General features: G+C 44.6%; 1 protein-coding gene across 9 annotated transcripts in view; it reads right to left on the reverse strand.

Annotated features, from left to right (window-relative positions):
• IKZF1 (IKAROS family zinc finger 1) overlaps positions 1-14,761 on the reverse strand; it is a 69,570-nt gene extending 54,809 nt beyond the window's left edge. For 6 of the 9 annotated variants that reach the window (XM_075416774.1, XM_075416773.1, XM_075416772.1 and 3 more), the window contains exons 1-2: positions 14,670-14,761; positions 1,715-1,768 (exon numbers count right to left, since the gene is read on the reverse strand). In XM_075416774.1, coding sequence (XP_075272889.1) covers positions 1,715-1,754 — 40 coding nt within the window. In that variant the 5' untranslated portion in view covers positions 1,755-1,768; positions 14,670-14,761. Of the gene's footprint in view, positions 1-1,714; positions 1,769-10,314; positions 10,415-13,506; positions 13,565-14,245; positions 14,314-14,669 lie in introns of those variants that run through there. The other 3 variants (XM_075416766.1, XM_075416768.1, XM_075416767.1) reach the window with 3 other exon arrangements.
• Between the last annotated feature and the right edge of the window lie 4,908 nt (positions 14,762-19,669).

Genomic DNA, 19,669 nt, shown 5'->3' on the forward strand with positions numbered 1-19,669 from the left:
GGGAGTTACAAATTATCTACACAGATATACATATATTATGTATTTATTTGTATAGACACAAACATTCCAAATGGCCAAGTTTACTGCAAATCTTCCTTCTCAAGGGGAGAGGCAGACCATAAGGAAGGCAAAGTGTGTGACCTTCTAATCCACTCCTTGACTCAAGGTAGCATCTCCCACACTCCTCAAAAGAAAAAAAGGCAATGCCCTGGCAAGAGGTATCAGGTGTGGATCTCAGACTAATGCTGTTGTAAAAAATACCACAAAGGCTAGGTGTGGGTATCCAGGGGAGCCGGGCCTGCTGCAGAGGAAGAGGAGGTCAACACTCCTGCTCCCAGGAGCTCACGCAGGTGGGAAAGGGCTTCTGCAGCAGGCGGAGGAGCTGGGCTGAATCGCGGCCTCTCTCACTTCTCTGAGCGGATCCATGGTGTTTTGTCCGCGTGAAGGATTAAAACCCCACTGCTTTTTCTGACAGGGCCACACATGCTCCAAGCACAGCATGTACAGGACAGGTTTTACTTCATTTAGAAATTGTTTCAGCATGGAACAAAAACACTGATGTGTAAGTCTGTCCAGTTACAAGTTTAAAATTTTTACCTGAGAAGGGGAGTGCAAGATGCTTCCGCAGGGCTGACTAGGAATGACTTCCCTATACTAAACAACTGAAAATCTTCTGTTGACAGGAAGGATTATTCTGTTGTTCTTTCAGACGGAAAATATCTTTGATTTTCCATTTTAAGATGACACTAAAAGTTCTGGGTCCCAATTTTTGAGAAAACTCCTCAACATTTTCAGAAAGGAGGCAAAGACAAAAGAGAAAGAAAATTGTGTTCATCCATTTCAGGAAAACCCCGTGACCTAGCCACCCACAGCATGCCCAGACCTTCATGATCTCCTACAGCTGGCCTCCAGGTCCTGAGCCGGCAGTGCCTGAGAGCTGCCCTTTAAGAAAAAGCCGCACACATGGGTATCTGCCGGGAGCAGACGGTGATGGAGCTGTTGTGCTCCACGCTGAACTATCTTGCTAAGCCAATTTTTTAAGGAACTAATTTCCAAGGAAGTTTAGAATAATACCTCCCATAGGAGTATCAACGCAGGGGAAGACTGCAAAATCCTATCCGTGTCACTACAGGGCAAATTTTAGAAACCTAACTTTTGTGCTGTTTAAAGATTTTTTGAAATATTATCATCTTGGATGAGACAGTGTAAAGCCCTCATGTCAATCAGTCCTTCTTTCTTTTTCTCTTTTTTCAAAATGTTGATAGGTAAAATGGAATGTTCTGGAAAAAGTCAAACAACCCTATGTGGTAAATATAGTTTGTTTGCTTTTAATTAGTATTTGCCCCCTCCTACCTGGTGAACTTTGTTTGTTCTGTATTTATTTTGTAACAATCAGAATTTTGCTCCCAGAAGAAAGAGTGTAAATGTGCACCTGACCGTGCTTCAGTGACACGCTGCCACAGGTTTAATGCAAAATTACATCTATGCTTCTAATATTCCCTTGGCTTCTTTATTTACCCAGTTCCTTTTAAAAAATCCATGCACTGTTGGACTTGATATCAAATGATATCATTAATTATACCTCAATTCCCACTCTGGTTTTAAGAAAGACCCAAAGTAATTTTATTGACAACAAGAAAAACATTGTAGTGTGCTAGAAAGATGAGCAGGAATTTAGGATTTTCTTCGTATAAATATTCGTTAAGGACCTCACCTGAAACCTGGGACATATCTTGAGCCTCATCTGTTTCCATTTTCCTCAAGTTATCTGAGAAGAGAGGAAGAGCCTAAAGTTAATGCAAAATAACGCACACATACACACAGAAAAAGAAAAAAAACACCAACCCTACACACACAGAGAAGGAGAAAGAAGGGGAAAGAAAAAGCCCCCTTTGCTATTTAACTATAAGATTATCTGGGAAGAATAATGTATTTTTCTCTTTATTTCCTCCCTGCGTACTTGCTGGAGTATCAGACTGGCACAGACCTTGATCCTTTTAAAAACAGCATTACAAAGATTTATAAAAATATCATTACAAGCACAGGAGGACCAAATTTGTTATTTATTGCTAATTTCCTACTGCATAATAACCCAAAATGCAAACTGACTGCAACAAAATTAAGCAGAAAATTAAATGGCCCTGGGTCATTGTAGGCACAGAATTCATTCTCTTGGTTGATCCATAGTTATGTTCTTTCTAATTTACTGAGCATGCATCGATGAACCTTGAGTCAGCTTGGTGACACGCGTACAATCAGCAATCAAAAAACGAAGCAATTTGCTGAAGAATGTCTCATTTACCCAGGCAGGGCTGCATATCTGAGCAGCAACCGCCACTACCTCCATTAATAATGAATACACCTCCAGCCGCGGCAGATGGGCAGAGCAGCAGCTCCAGGCTTTGGCCCCTCGCTCGCCCGGGAGCCCTTCCTTCAGACTGCACCGGCCCAGTGCTGCGCGGGGAAGAAGTACAGCTCCCGAAAATAGCAAAACGAGCCCAGGAGGGAAAGGGAACCCGTGCCTTCCTGTTTTGCTGACAGATGGCTGGCTCCACAGCGTGGCGAGCGATACCGGGAAGCTCCTGCCCTCTGCTTGCGACACACCATCTTCTGAGGAGCCAGCGGCCGGTGACCACAAGCACCCGGGAGAGTGTGCGGAGGGTTAGTGAGGTAGAAACAAAATTCAGGTTTTCAGTCAGAAGGGGACCCTGCAGGTCCCAGGGCTCGAGCGCCGGCTGCGGACAGCTGGTGGCCCCGTGGATAATAGATGTGCTGGCGGAGCAGGCGGTCCCAGCACAACCTGGTCTCCACCTTGAAGTATGGCGTGGGCAGCTGAGGTAGCCTCAGGTGGGGAGGGGACAAGAAGCCTACAAGCTCTTTGTTCAGCCACGGCACGCTAGATCACGTCTTTTGCTGGGGTGGCTGGCTTCACATCTTACCAAGCAGAGGAGCTGGCTCTTTGCTGTCCCTTATAGCCTGCCGCACTAACCCTGTTCCTGGAACGAAACAAGATGCATTTTCTTGAGGGTTGGAAGCACAGTAGGATGTGGCTCGAGTTCCAAAAGAAAGGGTTCAAAACTTATCGTAAACTTTTTAGTCCAACTTCCATAATTTAATTTTTCTCCGCCCAAAAAACTTCAACCTGCTACCCAATAAGCTGGAGTCAGAAAGCGTAATAGCCATGGTCATATTTATTAATTTCATAAGTTTTATGGTCTCCTCACTTGCTTCTGAATGTCGTCAGCACATCTGAGATCCAGTATACTGCTGCTCCCTCCTTGCAAAAGCTGGCTTCCCTCACCAGGTCCATGCTAGACTTACAAAAAGAGAGCGTGTAGAGTGCAGGACTGCAGGCAGATAGGTTGGGAAACAGATTTTGGTTTACGCAGTTTGCAAAAAATTCTGGCATTCTTGCAGAGCATTCTGCCAGTTGTGTGTGCACCATAGCACTGCTTAATATCCGATAATGCTCTGTCCTGCTTTATTCTGCTCCTAAACTTTGATTCCAGACAAGCAATTTGTTTAACGTCTATATATAATTCTCAGAAATGACTACAGCCATGCAAAACGCAAAAAGCCACCTACCACTCAACAATTTGCATCAGTTCCTATGGGACTGAAGAGCTTTCAATAAGTCCATTTTTAATGAAGTAGTCAGTGGGAAACGCAGCTTCTCTTGCAGGAGGGAAAACCCTATCATGGTAGGCTGCTCAGTTACTGGAAACGTGGTGTATTTATGGCAGGTGGTGTGGTACAAGAGCTTGGTATAGTCCCTTATTTCTTCTGTAAGCACAACTGAACACAAAGAAAGAAGAAAAGAAATGCCCGTGCATCTATTGCTGCCTTCGAGGGTCACCTGGCTACTACTAATCAGTAGATTACTACACATTTTTCCATGGAGCACAGTGAACCCCAACCAGCCAAAGAAAACACCCCAAGAAAATACCCACAGGAAGGGAGCCACACTCATGAAGGGCACTTTATTCCAACTGCACCTGCCTTCTCCCTGTTGCTCGGGCTTCAGCAGGACTGGGAGCGACAAGGGGAGGAGATGGCAAAGGAGAAAATTTCTTCTATTTTCATATTCCTGAATTTACCTGCTTTTGGCATGACAAGCCTTACATTTGGCATTTCTGCAGCTTAAGCAGCACACTCCTCAGCTGTACTCCTTCCTGCCTCTTGCTGTCATCAGGCAGAATTCAGTTCGAAAACACTTCCCAGTTCTTAAATGGGAAGGTAAACTAGAGTACAGATTGATTTGTTGTTTTTTTAATGGAGGTAAGCTGGAATACAGTTTGGGATTTTTGTTTTGTTTTGTTTTTTTACTGGAATACTCCTAGGCTTGCTTTCTGTGAGGCTGGATGACTGCCTGTCCTGAAACAGATGCCCTCAGTTCTCAAACAGAAGATATCAGGTTTATCCTGGAATTAGGTGATTTTAGGACATTCAGCAAAGCTGATCCATTTCCTGGGGGTGAAACATGGAGAGAAAACAGAGCTGGTGGAAATGTGATGCGGAAAAGATATTTTCTCCCTAATGATTACTTGGAAGAATTAAGCATGGTTTGTAAATACAGCTTAAGATCCACAAGCACTAAGCAAACTGATAAAAACAACAAAAAAAGAACTTTTAAAAATCTTGAAGGGTGTTTTGAATCCGTCCCAGGGGAAAACAGCATTTTAATGCTACAGTGTCCTGTGGTATCTGGTAAACACTGATTAAATCCAAGTTAACTTCAGGTGAGACTCTGTATCAGCAAAGAATACACGACACACACCAACCCCTCCTCCCCCCCCCCCCCCCCCAATTCCACAATGACAGCAGAGCATTGGTTTTGGCGCTGTAACAGTTAAAAGGTTTTTTACACACTGGACTTGGGCTAAAATTTAAGTGCTAAGAGTAGAATTTACCTCTTTGCCTTTAGTATGGTAAATCTACATATAGGAAATGATGCCCTGTTTTTCTTCCTTTTCCTCCTCTGCTCCAGAATCAGCAGAAAAGTCCTTGCTGACTTCCCGGAAAGCAAGGGAGCCCTATGTACGGATACAAGGATTTGCACTAAAGCATCTACTTGGTACCGATTTGTGAATTAATAGATCTTTATCAGGATTTCTGTAAAAGAACACTTTTTAGAAATGTTTACAAGACCCTAAATAACTGTTCATATTGGCAAGAAAAAGAATTGTTTTGCAATTTTTCATTGCAAATTGTATCTACAGAATCAAATTTATCACTAGCATAAGAAGCATGTACGACTTCACTGTCTTCAATGCAGTCACGTCTATTTAGGTTAGCAGCTAATTTAGGAGCCTGAAGTTCGCATCAAAAGCTGGCTGGGCTGACCAAAGCAATTTGCTCTCAAATACTGAACGTGTGTAGCTCTCCTTTATAGTAGGAAAGGGATCAGCATCTGGGTGATGACAGATATTTCTTTTATTTAGGAACCCAAACAGCTTCAAAGTTTGGTCCCTTACTAAAAAAGCTACAAAGCTCCCTTCAGTGTAGACAAAACTATATCTTCAAGTCTTTTCAGATACAGAACTCTAACCTATATGTTTTCCTCTTCAGACTCCAGACACCAGATTCACAGATGAAGCTACCATTAAGCTTTGCAAAAAGAATCAAATGTTGCAATCTTAAGCTAATTAATAACCAACACACAAAAAACCCTGAAAGGCTATGTTGATTTTGTTTTAAACAAGAAAGCGCCTAACTGACCATGGTCACACAAAAATTTTGGAGTTAAATTACTCAGCATTGGTCTAGGTTACCATCCTGAGGCCAAAGAAAATTTAAGTGTGACTGATTTCCCTCCTTGCAACTCTCTCTACAACACAACTTGTGCTACGTCTTAAGAATATATCAGAATAGGCCCCATGAATCACTGAGGTACTGCTTCATTTATACCTGGTGTCAACTACAACCAGAAGTGGGTTTTGGACCTTTTAGGATTCCAGGTGTAAATAAGAAGTCATCGCAAGGTCAAGATTTTCTAATCTTTCAGAACAGAGCAATTAATTTTTTGTAAGTCTTGGTTTATTATTTCATCTCCTGTTTTACAATGCAAATGCAGAAGTAAACCTCCTTGTCAAGAAAACGAATGCTTAGCATTTATACAGTGTTTTATCAATTCAAACAAATGTGTAAGCATCTCAGTCCTTCTACAAACCCTGCTCTCTCAGGATACTAACAGATCGCAAGATTGGGCCATTGATATGATTCAACGGAATGACCTAATCCAATGCCAAAGACTAGCTATTTTGTTTTCTTCTTTGTTTCCCAAGCTCCTATGTATTGACTTCTCTGGGACAGCATGTACTTCACACTCAGCCCAGTAGGACCTCACTTATGGTATGGAAATGAAATCACAAATTTTGACATTTGTGGAGCCACTTTGGACTTACCCCAGCACACCTGAACTCAAAGCTGGCCTTCCACCTACAGAGAGCTCTACTTCTGGTGCTGCAAGAAATCCACAGTCATACACCACATCCAGCTGCACGTTCCTGACTCTTTGTAGGTGTATCTGTGCTAGCAGACAGAAGGGTCCCTGAAGGAACACTTCTGTCTTGAGTGCATCCCACGGGGGCAGGTACACTTTTCCACAAAGCTTCAGAGTAGAAAATATGAGTGCTCACAAAGTCTGGAGGGAGGGAGAAGAAACCTTCTACAGGTGACCTGGTGTTCTGCAGGTGCTTTTGCAAATGTAAAAAGTGAGGGAAAACATGCATTCCTCAGCGGTGGCAGCTCTGGGTTAACTGCAACAAAACAAACAAGCCAAGAGGCAAACCCCAGCCTTGCTTCCACAGCCACGGCGGGGAAAGGGCTGATTTCGCAACCCCCGCTTGTGCAAGCAGCCCCGCGGCAGGAAAAGGGACCGCTCGCACAGGTCATTGGAGCAGCTGGCCCTAACGGAGTGCTCGTGCGTGAGCACGTCTCATCTCTGTGGTCTTTGGCGTGCCTCACTGGCTCCTCATCACATAGGCTGCAAACTGAAAATCCAAACCAATAACCAAAAACATCAAAACCCCACACACTCTACAACCTACACTGAAGCAAAGCTCCTAAAATGGGTCCCAGATTCAACCACCCACGACATATAAAGAGAAGTTTAATAAAATAAAGTAAAGCCAGCCTGCAGCCTGAGAAACACAGCACAGTTGAACACCTATAGCCCTTAACATATCTGACAGGAGAATTTGCACGTTAGCAACAGGTTAAGAGTGATATGTATCGCCATGTATGTGTCATCAGTCTTCTTGGTTTTAAGTTGGGAGTTGCATCTACCTGCAGAATGATAATACAGCTGCATTTCTAATTGCACCAGAGGGTCTTGACCTAGCGGAACCAAGCCTCTTGCATCCACTGAAGTCGATGAGTTTGAACCAACAAACTAGAGAGGAGATGAATAAAGACACCCCTGTAAAATTATTTAACAGTTAGTTTCCTTTTAAATAAAAGACCTAATCTTTTTTTCTTTTTCAATAGACTTTTAACTTCACATACAAATGTGCTGCATATGACAACACACAACAGGAAGTCTGTTAAGTATGGGTAAAAGGTAGTATGTATTGCATAGAAAATTGCTAGAATCCTACAAACTCGTTTTAATTAAAAGCATCCAATATCTCAGCAAGCAGCTGATAATTAGCTTTATTATTGTAATTTAATATGCTAGACTTCACAATCTCTGCGAATGACTCTACTTTAGAACCATTTTAATTCTATTTTTAATTTCCGCCTCATCACACAGCTCAATGTAAATAATAACTACAAAGATGAGGGCTGGTCCTTTCTGAAAACTAAAAACTGAAAGTCATAATAAGCACTTCAATGTCCTTCCATTTTTAAAAAACACCCTCCAGGTCTGTTAAAGGACTGCATTAAAACTGAAAAAAGGTTAAAACTAAGTGAATTAATTTGCTTCCCTCTGCACTAATTCCATATTCAGAGTTTTCTACAAAGTCTAAGGAGATGTTTAGTTTATTCAGTTGTTTCTCTATTCCTGCCTAGTGTAAATTCTGGTTTACTACACAAATTGACAATACAATTATGAGCATAGAGTCAAACTTCAATAGAGAGCTCCTGTCTGCAAAATGAAGGAAGCACAGTAATTCAACACACAAGATAAAGAACTCTGCTACCAGTGCAGATGTGAAACATTGATACGTCTGGCACATGTAAAATTAATTTCCATGTTAGTGAACAATTGTGAGGGTGTAAAAAAAGTTGTCTCAAAGATCCTACATAATTCTCATTTCTTTGGGAATTCTTTTTCAAAGCACTGACAAGGGATAAAAAGGTGTGTCTTGTATGCACGTACGTGTTTTCCATATGCACTCTTCTTAGCATTCTGCTGTGTTTGAGCCATATTCATGTAACAATCCACCGCTAAAGGTGACAAGAAAAAAAAATCTGTTCTTTCATTGACTTTGCAAATTACTGGGCTTGATATCATTGCATATATGAAAAAGGTTCTTTCTTCAAGTTTTTGAATCGCAACCAGAGTCATTATAAATTGTTTCCACAATATGAGAAAAATATGAAGGTGATTTTCCTAATTAAGGCCACGTTTTATTAACTCATTAAACTCTGTCACCTTTATTCACTAAAAATCAAGCAGAAAAGTGGAATAAATTCACCATGACAAAGAAAATGAACACACTTCCATCACATAAATAAACTGACTGAAAAAAGGTGAGGTGTGTAAATTAAGGCACTCAATCTAAGAATGTAGTACGTTCTAAAGTGGCCAAATTGAGCTCTTAGATATTCTTCCAGGACCCTCACTTGAGAGAAGGCAAGCAGCAGATGCAAAACTGTACTTCTTGTATCCATATATATGTATGATTTAAAAAGCATAGGATGTCCTTAGCACAGTGTATTTAAATATGCAATAGCAAAAATACAAAAGGATCCCTTTCTGTCTAGAATTGTTATTGCCAAGTATCCCCAACAATATATCAGTAGTCGATTTGTCCAAATTATAAGAGGTTTCAGTAACTCTGCTTCATGATCACAGAATTGGTTCCTAATTTCCCTTCAAACTGTTCAGGCTGTTACGGATTATTAAAGGACATTATCAGCCTGAATAAGCATATTAGAGATCTGTGTGGGTTTTTTTTCCCCTTAAATAAACCTAAAAATAACTCCTAAAATTACTATAATTGAAATGAATTAGCAAGTTTCTCCACACTACATGTTTCAGTCAACTCACTCTGCTTTAGCAAATATTTTGGACCCGATCCACTACGGACAATTCCAGCATTATATTGCAATTACTCCACTGTTCTCAGTGAGTTGACACAAGTGGAAAAATGAGGGAATTCAGCAGGGAATTGGATCTATCTTCCAGAGCAAGTTTCTCTTTGAGAAAGCTAGAGCAACTGGGATCAGAAGAAAAAATGTAAACCTTTCACATGAAATACACTGCAAAATAAGCTAATGAAGTGGACAGTTCCCATTGCTTAAAAAAATATGACAATTTTAGTGTGACTGGTTTTCAAAAACTGCAGTCTGAATGGCCTTCTGAGGCATTTACACAAGAAGCATGAGTGTGCCATGCAGGTCGCAGACCTGCACTGTCCTGTCCCCATGAATTTGCCATGGTACAAATAAAGCCAAGAACCTGCATGTATCTTATCAGGACTAGGACCTACCTTTGCAGTCACCACACTGTGTTGGTAGTGACCTGCTCAGTGCAAAAAAACCTGCAACCTCTTCTTGTTCACCAGCTTAACGCGTGGAGGAAGGTGTGTCTTAAAGGAGAAGAGTGAGGCAGAAGTTGGGCTTTCAATAAAGATGCATCTCAGCACACCCTCGGGGGCTAACATAATTCTCTTTAAATTTAGGGAGCAAACAGAACTCTTACTGACTCCGAGATGTAGTTGCTTTTACATATAGATTACAGACGTTAGGGACAACAAACGACAGTTGACCTTGGAAGCAGGGAGTTTCCCAGCCAAAATCAGCCCGTTTTGCTGGATGGCCACTAGTGAAATAAAACTCCTGCAGCTACTCTGGATGAGTGGGAGGTATTTAAAGTAGACTCCTGTTTAAAAATTGCCATAAAGCTAACACGACCAAGGCTGCCTCTCTTTCCTCAGATGGAGTTCATGCTCGTCTCTAAATGCTGTTCCCCTCCAGCGGGGCAGGGGGGGGGGGGGGGGGGGGGGTGGGAATAATGTTTGGATTACAGAAAAAAATACCAGTGAGGAATAGCTCTTTCCTCTTTCAACTTTGCATTGAGTTGCAAGCATTTACAAACACTTCCCAAAGAATCATAGTCCCAGAAAAACTGATGAGAGCCCTTACCTTTCACTCCTTGACTGACCTAATGCATTCCCGGTACTCTCCTGAAAGGTATCTGGCAGCTGCATTTAAACGGCATTTGTCCAGCAGCGCAGACTCCTCCTGTCCCTTTCTTTTCTGGGGGGAAGGATTCTGAGAAGAAAAAACCATCCCCAAACCTTTCTTTCTGTGTGATTTTATGCTTCCTAGAAAAGTGGGGTCTGTTGCTTGGGAGGGGAATGCTGGGGGAGCCCACTGCAGTGCCAGCAGCTCATCCCGCCTGACGCTCGTAAGGGTAACAACTTTTTCCGAAGATCCTGTTATTGCCACACTACTTTTACTATTTTATCATGTTTTCTTTGGTCTAATTCTGTTACTTTTAATAATAGTAAAAAGTAACGACTGGTCGAAATGTAATCAAATACATATGTGAATCTTGACTGAAAACCAATAAAATTCACAACGGACCCAGCTCTTTTTGCACATAAAACAGGAAAAAAGTATCCCACAAGTCCTCAGTGGAAGTTTTTCCTGACAAAAAGCCACACGATTAGGCTGTGATCCACGACTTTTGATATGCTCTGGACTCCTTATGAAAAAGTTCCCACAAATGATCTGCTAGAACAGCATACATTATGCCCTTGTTTTCTGCTGCTGAAATACAGACTGGACCCATTTCCTTGTTTTCTGCAAGATTGTGGTGTTTGTGTGAGAAGCACCTAAGCTCGTATAAAATATGTCTGGAAATGTTTTTGGCTTCCTTTTGGAGTTATCCGATTTTAATGACGAGAAACAAGTTTTGCATTGTTGTAAAACTCTGTGGATTGATTCTTCACTTACATTTCTGCATTGCTATGCAGTGGAAGTGGCAAGCAAACCAGGTTTTTGGTATTAAGATCCACCAGGGAAAGGAAAACTGCTACAGTAACGCCAAGATGGAGACTATTGCATTTTTTTTTATCGTACACTGCATGTAACGCAAATGACAAAGGTGCCATCCATGCTTATGTAGCAAAACATGAAACCAGACCACTGCCGGAGAGAGCACGGGCAGCCGGGCACAGAGGTGGAAAGTCACAGGTGTACGACTAGCTTCTCTCTCTACTGCAACTCCTGCATACGGGCCCTGCTAAAAAGACATCAACACACTTTGCTCACTTGGAGTTCGGTAGCCACCCCGAGAAGTAGTCAGCTGGGATAAATGATGTACGCAGCATCAGCATCTAAGTTTCTCCAGTTACTGGGAGCATGAAGGGCAAAGAGCGCAGAGTCCTCCACCCTGTCTGCCCATCAGTATGTTGGGCCAGAGAGGTTAGTGGTCTCTGTTTAATTACCAGGGCCCACCAGTCCTTCCTCACTGAATTAGGACAGTCAGTACGATGCGGCATTATGCCCCTGCCTTGCTGCCGCTTCCCCTGGAAGCCGTACCCGGGAGGCAGAGGGCTCTTGCAGGTATCAGTGCTTTAGGTTAGAAATCCTGGCTCCTGAGGACAACCAGCTCTGCACTTCCAGTCTGGGCAGTCTTCTCATTCAGTGGATAAACCTGCCTTCTCCCTGGCTTTTTATCTTAAATTTACCTTATCATCAGGGATATAATTTCTACTTTTTTATGAACTTGCAGTACATCAAGTTCTGAGTTTAGGCTACTTTACTCAAAAAAAAAAAAAAAAAAAGAAAGAAAACGAGCACATGGATAGTCACCAATATTTGTGATAAAATCTTTAAGGTTGGAAGCGAGTCTCGGATAACACAAACACGAACTAAGGGAAGTGCAAAGCTCTGCAGTATTTTGGACACTTCCTCCATGCAGTTCTGCTAAGGACAGCTGTCATATGGACAGCTATCATTCTGAGAGTTCTTGGTCTTGCACTTGGTCCACGCTTAGTTTCTCACGTCCACATGCAGCAGTTTCAAAAGGTTTGATAAAGCAAGCAGGCATACAGCCATCAAACTAAACTCGGTAGAGCTTTGCTAAGTATTGAGGTGTCGTTTAAAGGGGGCAGGAAATACACAGCAGTCTAAGCAGTGTATCCTGAGCTTTTTATTCAGTTTTAAAACAAATATTTATGAGTTAAAATCAAAGTGGAGCATGTCAATATTAGAAAGAAGCTTCTGCATGTGAGGGATGACACCTTTTGGAAAAGGCACATGATACAAATTACTGTATGCTACTGTTATATTAGCCTGTGAAGAGGAATACTGGGCATTTGCATGGTGAGACGATCAAATCCATTCTCACTTTTCTGACTCACAATTTCCCTCATTAGAGAAGAGAACGAAGAGTAAACGAAGTTACCTAAGGGCAAAAAATTGGTTTGGAAAATTCAGAAGCAGCTACATTCTCATCTAAGAAAGCCACTCCATCCTTAATTATTCTATTCCACTGAGACTATGAATGCCTTAAACCATGCGATTAACTAGCAGGGCGAGAGAGCAGTGCCGCAAGCCACTCAGAATATCCCCCTGCTTAGCTGGTTCAGATAAAGTCTTTCCAAGTATTTGGAAGGAATTTTAGTACTTATTTCTAAATCCAATACATTAATATGCTGCTTCTTTACATTTCAATGATCATTTATAATGTTTAATAGAGAGTCATACTACACAGTACTCCAGTCTGTCGGTGAGTAACAATTGATGTGAGCAGTCAACTGAAGCTAACGGAGTGCGCCTTTTAAAGGATTTGGCCCTTGCAGTGCATTACAGCTTCTAATTTTATAACCAGACTATTAAAGTCTAGCAAATGGGTTGTTAAGGTGAATGCATGAAATATAATCAGGATTAGATACCTGGTTTATTTCATTTGGGGTTTTTTTTGACAGCTGGACAGTAGATGCGTATGGATGTAACCTCGGTAGCATTTTGCTATTGTAAAAGAAAAACACCTAGTAAGGAAGCTCTCATTCTGACTTTCGATCCCCACAGAAAGTTCTTTGAAAATGCTACTCACAAATGTGCAAGCAGACACAGTGCAAGGAAAAAGAAAGAAAAGAAAAAGAGAAAGAAAAAAAAAAGAGAAAAAGAGAAACATTATATTCCTCTACAGTAATTCACGTAGTTTAAACCAGCCTAAAGTGGTCTAAAAATTCTTGCATCCCAGAAAACATCAATTTTTTGAGATAATTCGCAATCATAAGCTACAATTTCTTTCCGACACAGCATTATTAACTCTTAAAGAACGCAGCACGCTTTGCACGATATCTGGCGGCCTTACCGTACCTTCTAGCCCAAGGCAGAAAAGTAATCCGAGAAGCAGCCGGGTTTCTGGCAGCGCAAAATGAAAAGTTTCCTCAGGACCGGCCGCTGCGGCGGGCAGCCGTTCCTCCCCACTCACCGTGCCTGGCTACGCGCATCTCCTCCGGCCGGGGCGGCGGGGCGAAGGCTCCCCTCGCCGGGGGGCGGCTGCGGAGCGGGCCGAGGGGAACCCCCCCGCGCGGGGGGAGACTTCGGGGGGCACCGCCGCCTGCGCCCGCACCCGCTCCGCCCTGGGGACCCCGCTGCCACCCCCGCCGCCTCCCCCCGCTTCGGTCCGCGGGCGGCCCCCCCCTCAGCCAGCGCCCCGCGGCTGCTCATCTCTCGCACCGCAAAAACCCCCGGAGGGCACCCAAACTGCGGCGCGGGGCGTTCGAATACATCCAGAAAAAAAGAAGCGGGTGGGACGGGGAGGGGGGGGTAGAAATTGATGGGATGGGATGGGATGGGATGGGATGGGATGGGATGGGATGGGACGGGATGGGACGGGACGGGATGGGACCGGTCGGGATGGGATGGGATGGGGTGGGACGGGACGGGACGGGACGGGATGGGATGGGATGGGATGGGACCGGACGGGATGGGAGGACCTGCCTGTTGGGCTCCGCAGTCCCCCGCTTAACGCTCTCGGCAACTTGTCCCCGGCAGCGCCGGCTCCGCGCTCCTCGCCCGCGCCCCCCCGCCCGGGCCCCCAGCCCCGCGGTACCTGCTACGCCGTGGCCGGGGCCGGGGCCGGGGCGGGCGGCGGCGGCGCGGCGCGGCGGGGCTCCATGTGCCGGCGCTGCCCCGCGGGCGGCGGCTCCGCGCCCGGTCCCTCCCCCGCCGCTCCCGCCCTCCGCCCCGCTCCGCGCCCGCGCCCCGCCGACGGCCCTTGCCCGGCGCGGTGCCTCCGCGGGGGCGCGAGAGAGGGGCCGGGCTGCGCGCCGCCGCGCCGGGCGCCGCCGGGTGCGGGCTCCTGCCCGCCGGGCGGGCCGCAGCCGCCGAGGGCTGGGAGCCGCGGGCCGTCAGGCGCCCACAGGCAGCGTGCGGGGGGTCCCGCCGCGCTCCGCCGGCCCGGCCCGGTCGTGCCGGTCCCGCGCCCTGCAAGCGCTCGGGTTCGGCGCGGCAGGACCGGAGCCGAAGTGACTCACTCGCAGCCGGTGGCAGAGCCGGTCACCGAGCTCCGGACCGCAGGCTTCGGTCCCGAGGGCGCGGAGAACCCGAGGGGAGCTGCTCCCACGGCCAGGAATTAAGCGCATACGCACTCCGCCGAGGGTCAGGATCTCATTTTTTTTTTGTGCTGTGCTTCAGTTCCTCATCTGCGAGATGGGGATAACAACACTTCCTTTCTCACATCCTATCTTCGTCTGTGCTCTCCTACTACAAGCAATGTAGGCATGCGAATAACTTTGTGCACGTGAGTAATCTGCTTGACTTCAAAGCGACAATTCAGAGACGCAAAGCTAAGCCAGCACGGAGGACCCAGGCCTCATCACACACGCTCCTCGGAACAGAAATCACCTGCTACTTGGTAAAAGTTTATGCTGCACCACTAAAGGTGGTCTCCAGCGCAAAGTTTGGCTTCTTTTAGAACAGAAATGGCAGGGCTGTACCTGGGGGTTGCTTTCGGGCATGGCTTTCCTCGGAGAAGCTCTGCAGGCAGGATTGCTGTGCGCCTTCGCAAGCCGGGGTGATACCTGGGCACACTGGAGACAAACCGGGTACACCTAATGCTTCTCAATTTTTAAATTTTTCTCACTGCATCTTCACGGAGATGCAGAGCCCTCCTTTTACTACAACTTACATGCAGACTTTATGGATCTGATGGGGCTGAAACCCAGAGCCAATTTCTCCTCTTGCTTATTCCAGAACAACCCCACATCTTCCAGCAGGTTTGTGCACAGGGAAACAAGAGCACTTGACCGGTAGAATCACACCCCGGCATTAAACAGAAAGAAAGAAAGAAAACAAAAGACCCACAAAAAGATCCACAGAAGGTGCCACCGTACACTCAGCAGTCAGTACCTTTCTCCAGGAAATCCCGAAGGACTCTGTGGGACTGGGAAACAGAGGCAGGGAGAGCTTCACCCACCACCCTCCCGAAAAGCGAGAACCGGTCAACTCCAGGGAACGCAGCAACTTTCCACAGAGATGCACGTCCGGGTATTTTTGAAGTGGAAGGACCGAGGCTTCACCAAGGATCGACGCTCTCAGGAGCTGCTTGCGGCCAGCAGCGCTGAGCGTGCTCCAGCCTAGCGGGGGGGGAGCTGATTCGGCACGTATTTTTGAAGGCAGATTTCACACTGTGCAAGCCACGATTTCTCATTAAACATTCAATAGGAGTTTTAAAGTCAGAATCGAGTTGCTGGACATGCGTGAGCTGAGCCTACTAAAACCAACTCTTGTGAGATATTAAGGACCTTCTGCAGCTCGCTGCACTGAGGTTTGTTACCAGCTCACAGGAGCTCTCAGGACTCAGATGTTGTGAAGTTCCTTTTATGGCTGATGCCCTGGACAATTACTAGGGCATCATCACAGCAGCACTGAGCTCACTGCTGGCAGCCTTCTCTCTCACACAGCCGGTTTCTTGCTGGGATAGCCGCAGTCGGTAGTCTGGGGAGAGCTCCACTGTCCCAGCGACGCTTACCAAGGCTAGAGCTAGTTTGAGTGGATCTGTTAAGGTGTAGTTGCAGGTGCTTGCCTGAGGAGCCAGATTCTACCATCCTTTGCTTGCAGCTTTTCCACTGACATTACCAGCAAATCTGGATGATCCAAAGTGGGTCATAAAGGATAGAACATAAAGCAAAATACCCAAGTGGTCTTACAGCTGTCTAACTCATTGCGAGCTAAACCTTATCTCTGGTTAAATCTTATCTCAGACTAAATCTGCTAAAGAAACTTTTCCATTGCCATCAGGTTTATTGTGGGAAGCATCTAACAAGGCTGCACAGTGAATGGCTTCTTTCAGATTCGTTCTTAAATAGAAATAGTAATTGTTATTGCAGGAGGTACAATGTTTCTACTGCTGTGTATTACCATTGACCATTTATTGCTTTCCTTCAGCAGTCTTAGCAACCTCAGTCCTCACTCAGGCCACATTCTTGCTGCTTCAGTCCTTTACCAGGCAGGTGATGATAATCAAATACGAGAATACCACAGAAAAATTTTGCAAATTGAGAATCAACATAGATGTTTTAAGCACAGAGCATGCACACTCTCTAAAACAGCTGGAATGCGCCAGGCTGGTGCTCCGCTTGCCTTTCCACCACAAGTTTTATGTTGCAGTCCTAACTCTTCAGAGAATGGCCTGGACACCGTGTCCAGAGGGTTTGCCTGCAGGACTGTGAACTTGTCCAGTGAGTAGTTCTCCTTCAGTTTGAAAATGGAAGTTCTGATCAAGATGAGAATGGTGAAGATTTATCACCTGAATCATGGCAGATTTCCAGAGGCACAAAAGGGTAATGGATGTTGTTTTGTACAGCCAGAAATCTTCCCTAAACCATGAGTTCTACTATTATACTGTGACCAGCCTTGTTTCACAATCCTTATCGTGTCCAGTCCCCCCACTCTGAGAACCCCCCCCCAGGCCTGTTTTGCTCTGAGTTGCCTCTTCATACTTTGCAGTGCCACAACTGCTTAAGAAAATACCGTGGACTTCACGCTGAACAGCGGATTGGCAGCTATTTGAATATAACATAAGAAATACAGATTGCTGTTCCTGTTCCACATAATGTCTACCATTTAATAGATCTTCTTTTATTTATAATTTTTTGATCCATTAAACTGTAGCCTCAGATTTCTTAACTTCAGAAAAGAACTCTGTCACCTTTTAGCAAAGCTCTAATGCTTTTACCTCAGAAGCATCTTGAAGGTTCATGGTTTCCTCTCCTTACACATCATGGGAAATGCCATCTGTGCTACTGATATATAAACACAAAATATCACTACCAAAATCTTCTTTCTTTCCCATCAATCTGTTTATGTCATTTTCCTCTTCATGTTGCTGTGCTGACTTCTCAGCCACTCTTGCAACACACTTAACTACTCACCTCTCTCCTAACTTATCTTGCATTTGCTTCCCACTGTCCTTTACTTGATCTCTCCCATCATTCTCATTTCTCATTTACATATAAGCATTTCAGGCAATTGCCTCTAGGCTTTTTTCCCCCATAACTTTTCTTCACTGACTGACCTCCTTGAACTCAACTGCAAGTCTCTTGTTCTCTCCAGTCTGTGTATTTTCCACCGAGCGCTACCGTACTCCTGTTTGTGAGTCACCTGTGTACAATTAGCAAGCCCTCCTTGTTTTCTGTACCCCAGCCTCTCGGCCAGAGAAACTCTTCGTGCCTTACGGACCCTACCACAAACACAAGATAAATAATTGTTGTAATGATGGAAGGAAAGGTGGATGACAGCTGATCAGATATGTAAGATTTTAATCCGTATGTAGGTGAAAGGAGAGAAAAACTAAGTTTGTCACCAGTGTCTTTGTTAACTTCTTTCCAGTTCAGGAACGGTAAATGTAAAGAGAGGGGTTTTGTTTTTTTTTTTTTAAAAGGTAGACAAATATTTTACAGTACGGGAATGTAATAGGCTGCATATGACTGCAGGCATTCTTTGGCATCAAGGACAGGTACATATTGTATGACCGGTGACTGACTGACTGAAGTGGAACCGTGAAGTTGAATGACATTAGCTATTCAGCAAGGAGCATCTCAAGTTTATCTGTATTTAGTGAAATTAAACACAAGCACACATATATGCACACATGCACAAAACACTTGAGAAGGGGTGTACCAGAAACATCATCAGTCCCACACATTGTATCATCACACTGGTTGTAAAGTGTCCCTTCTAAAACTTGCTGCTCACAGTCACATATGGATCAAAGCTAAACACGGACCCAGGACAAATCCAGGAACTCTCACTCACATCCAGCCTGTTATCTCCTTGTTTTCCTGGCTGATCCCTGGCATTTTTGCTCAGACAGCTCTGGTAACTTGAAGAACCTGTTGGTGGAACAACTGGCCAGTGGGTCAGTCTGCAGGACAAGTACGGTGGCGATAGGAACCAGCCACACCACCACTCCATTTTGTAGGGCAGACACACTGTCATCATTGCTAGTTAGGTTTAATTAGTGCACAGAGGTGCTAATTAATAGGTACCACTTTACCACAAGGTGCTCCAAGGAATTTGCTGTCTTCTCAGACAACGTGAATCGCCTAGCCTATCTAGCAAAACAGGGCATTCTTGATTACAGGCTAATCAGTCTTGTCAGGCACTTGGTCACATACAGTAATATCTGTGTGTCGGGGGAGGAGGGAAGGACGTGATTTACTTCTACAAGAAGAAGGTTCTGACTACAGAAGACTATGGTGCTGCTGTCAGCAAGAGCAGCCTCAGCGAGGATACAGCTAAAGAGTTGCAGGAACCACACTTCTTGCTTCAAAGACCATCCAGCAATTGCTCTGCATATAAAAACATGGCACGTAGGATTTAGTCTAATGTAACTGAAACCAAAATTCTAGCTCTCTGCTCTGAAATGCCCCCTATGGCCTATGGAAAACATTTTGCTGCTTCAGCTGTTTTCAATGATAGGTCTAGTTTATGCTTCTTTTCTGTAGCTAGTTTTACACAGAATATACACAAAATCCAACTTCTAGATACATGTGGAGACAGCTACTGAAGTCCAATAGTTACTCTAGATAACCAATGTTAAAAGTGAGAACAGAAATGCTTTAGTCAGTTACAAATTTAATACTAATTGGTATTTCTCTCACTTCAAATGCTTCAGAACAGGACCACAATAATTCCTGTACTAATACGTGTTCATAAGGTTTCCAGAACTCTATTATCAGACATGAGGGAAAACATGCCAAGTCCAGCAACGGGCACAGGAAATTTCACCTGGACACAAGAAAGTACTTTTTTGCTGTGAGGGTGTTCAAACACTGGAACAGGTTTACCTGTGGAGTCTCCATCTGTAGAGATTTTCAAAACCCAGCTGGATGTGGTCCGGGGCAACTAGCTCTGGCTGACCCTGCCTGAGCAGGGGGGGTTGGACATGATGATCTCAACAGCCTGTGATTAGAAAAAGGAAATCGTCTGCTTTTCAGAGATCATTAAATCTATGTATAAATTTAAAAAGAGG

The sequence above is a fragment of the Opisthocomus hoazin genome, chromosome 3 (assembly GCF_030867145.1).
Source record: "Opisthocomus hoazin isolate bOpiHoa1 chromosome 3, bOpiHoa1.hap1, whole genome shotgun sequence".
Taxonomy (NCBI): domain Eukaryota; kingdom Metazoa; phylum Chordata; class Aves; order Opisthocomiformes; family Opisthocomidae; genus Opisthocomus; species Opisthocomus hoazin.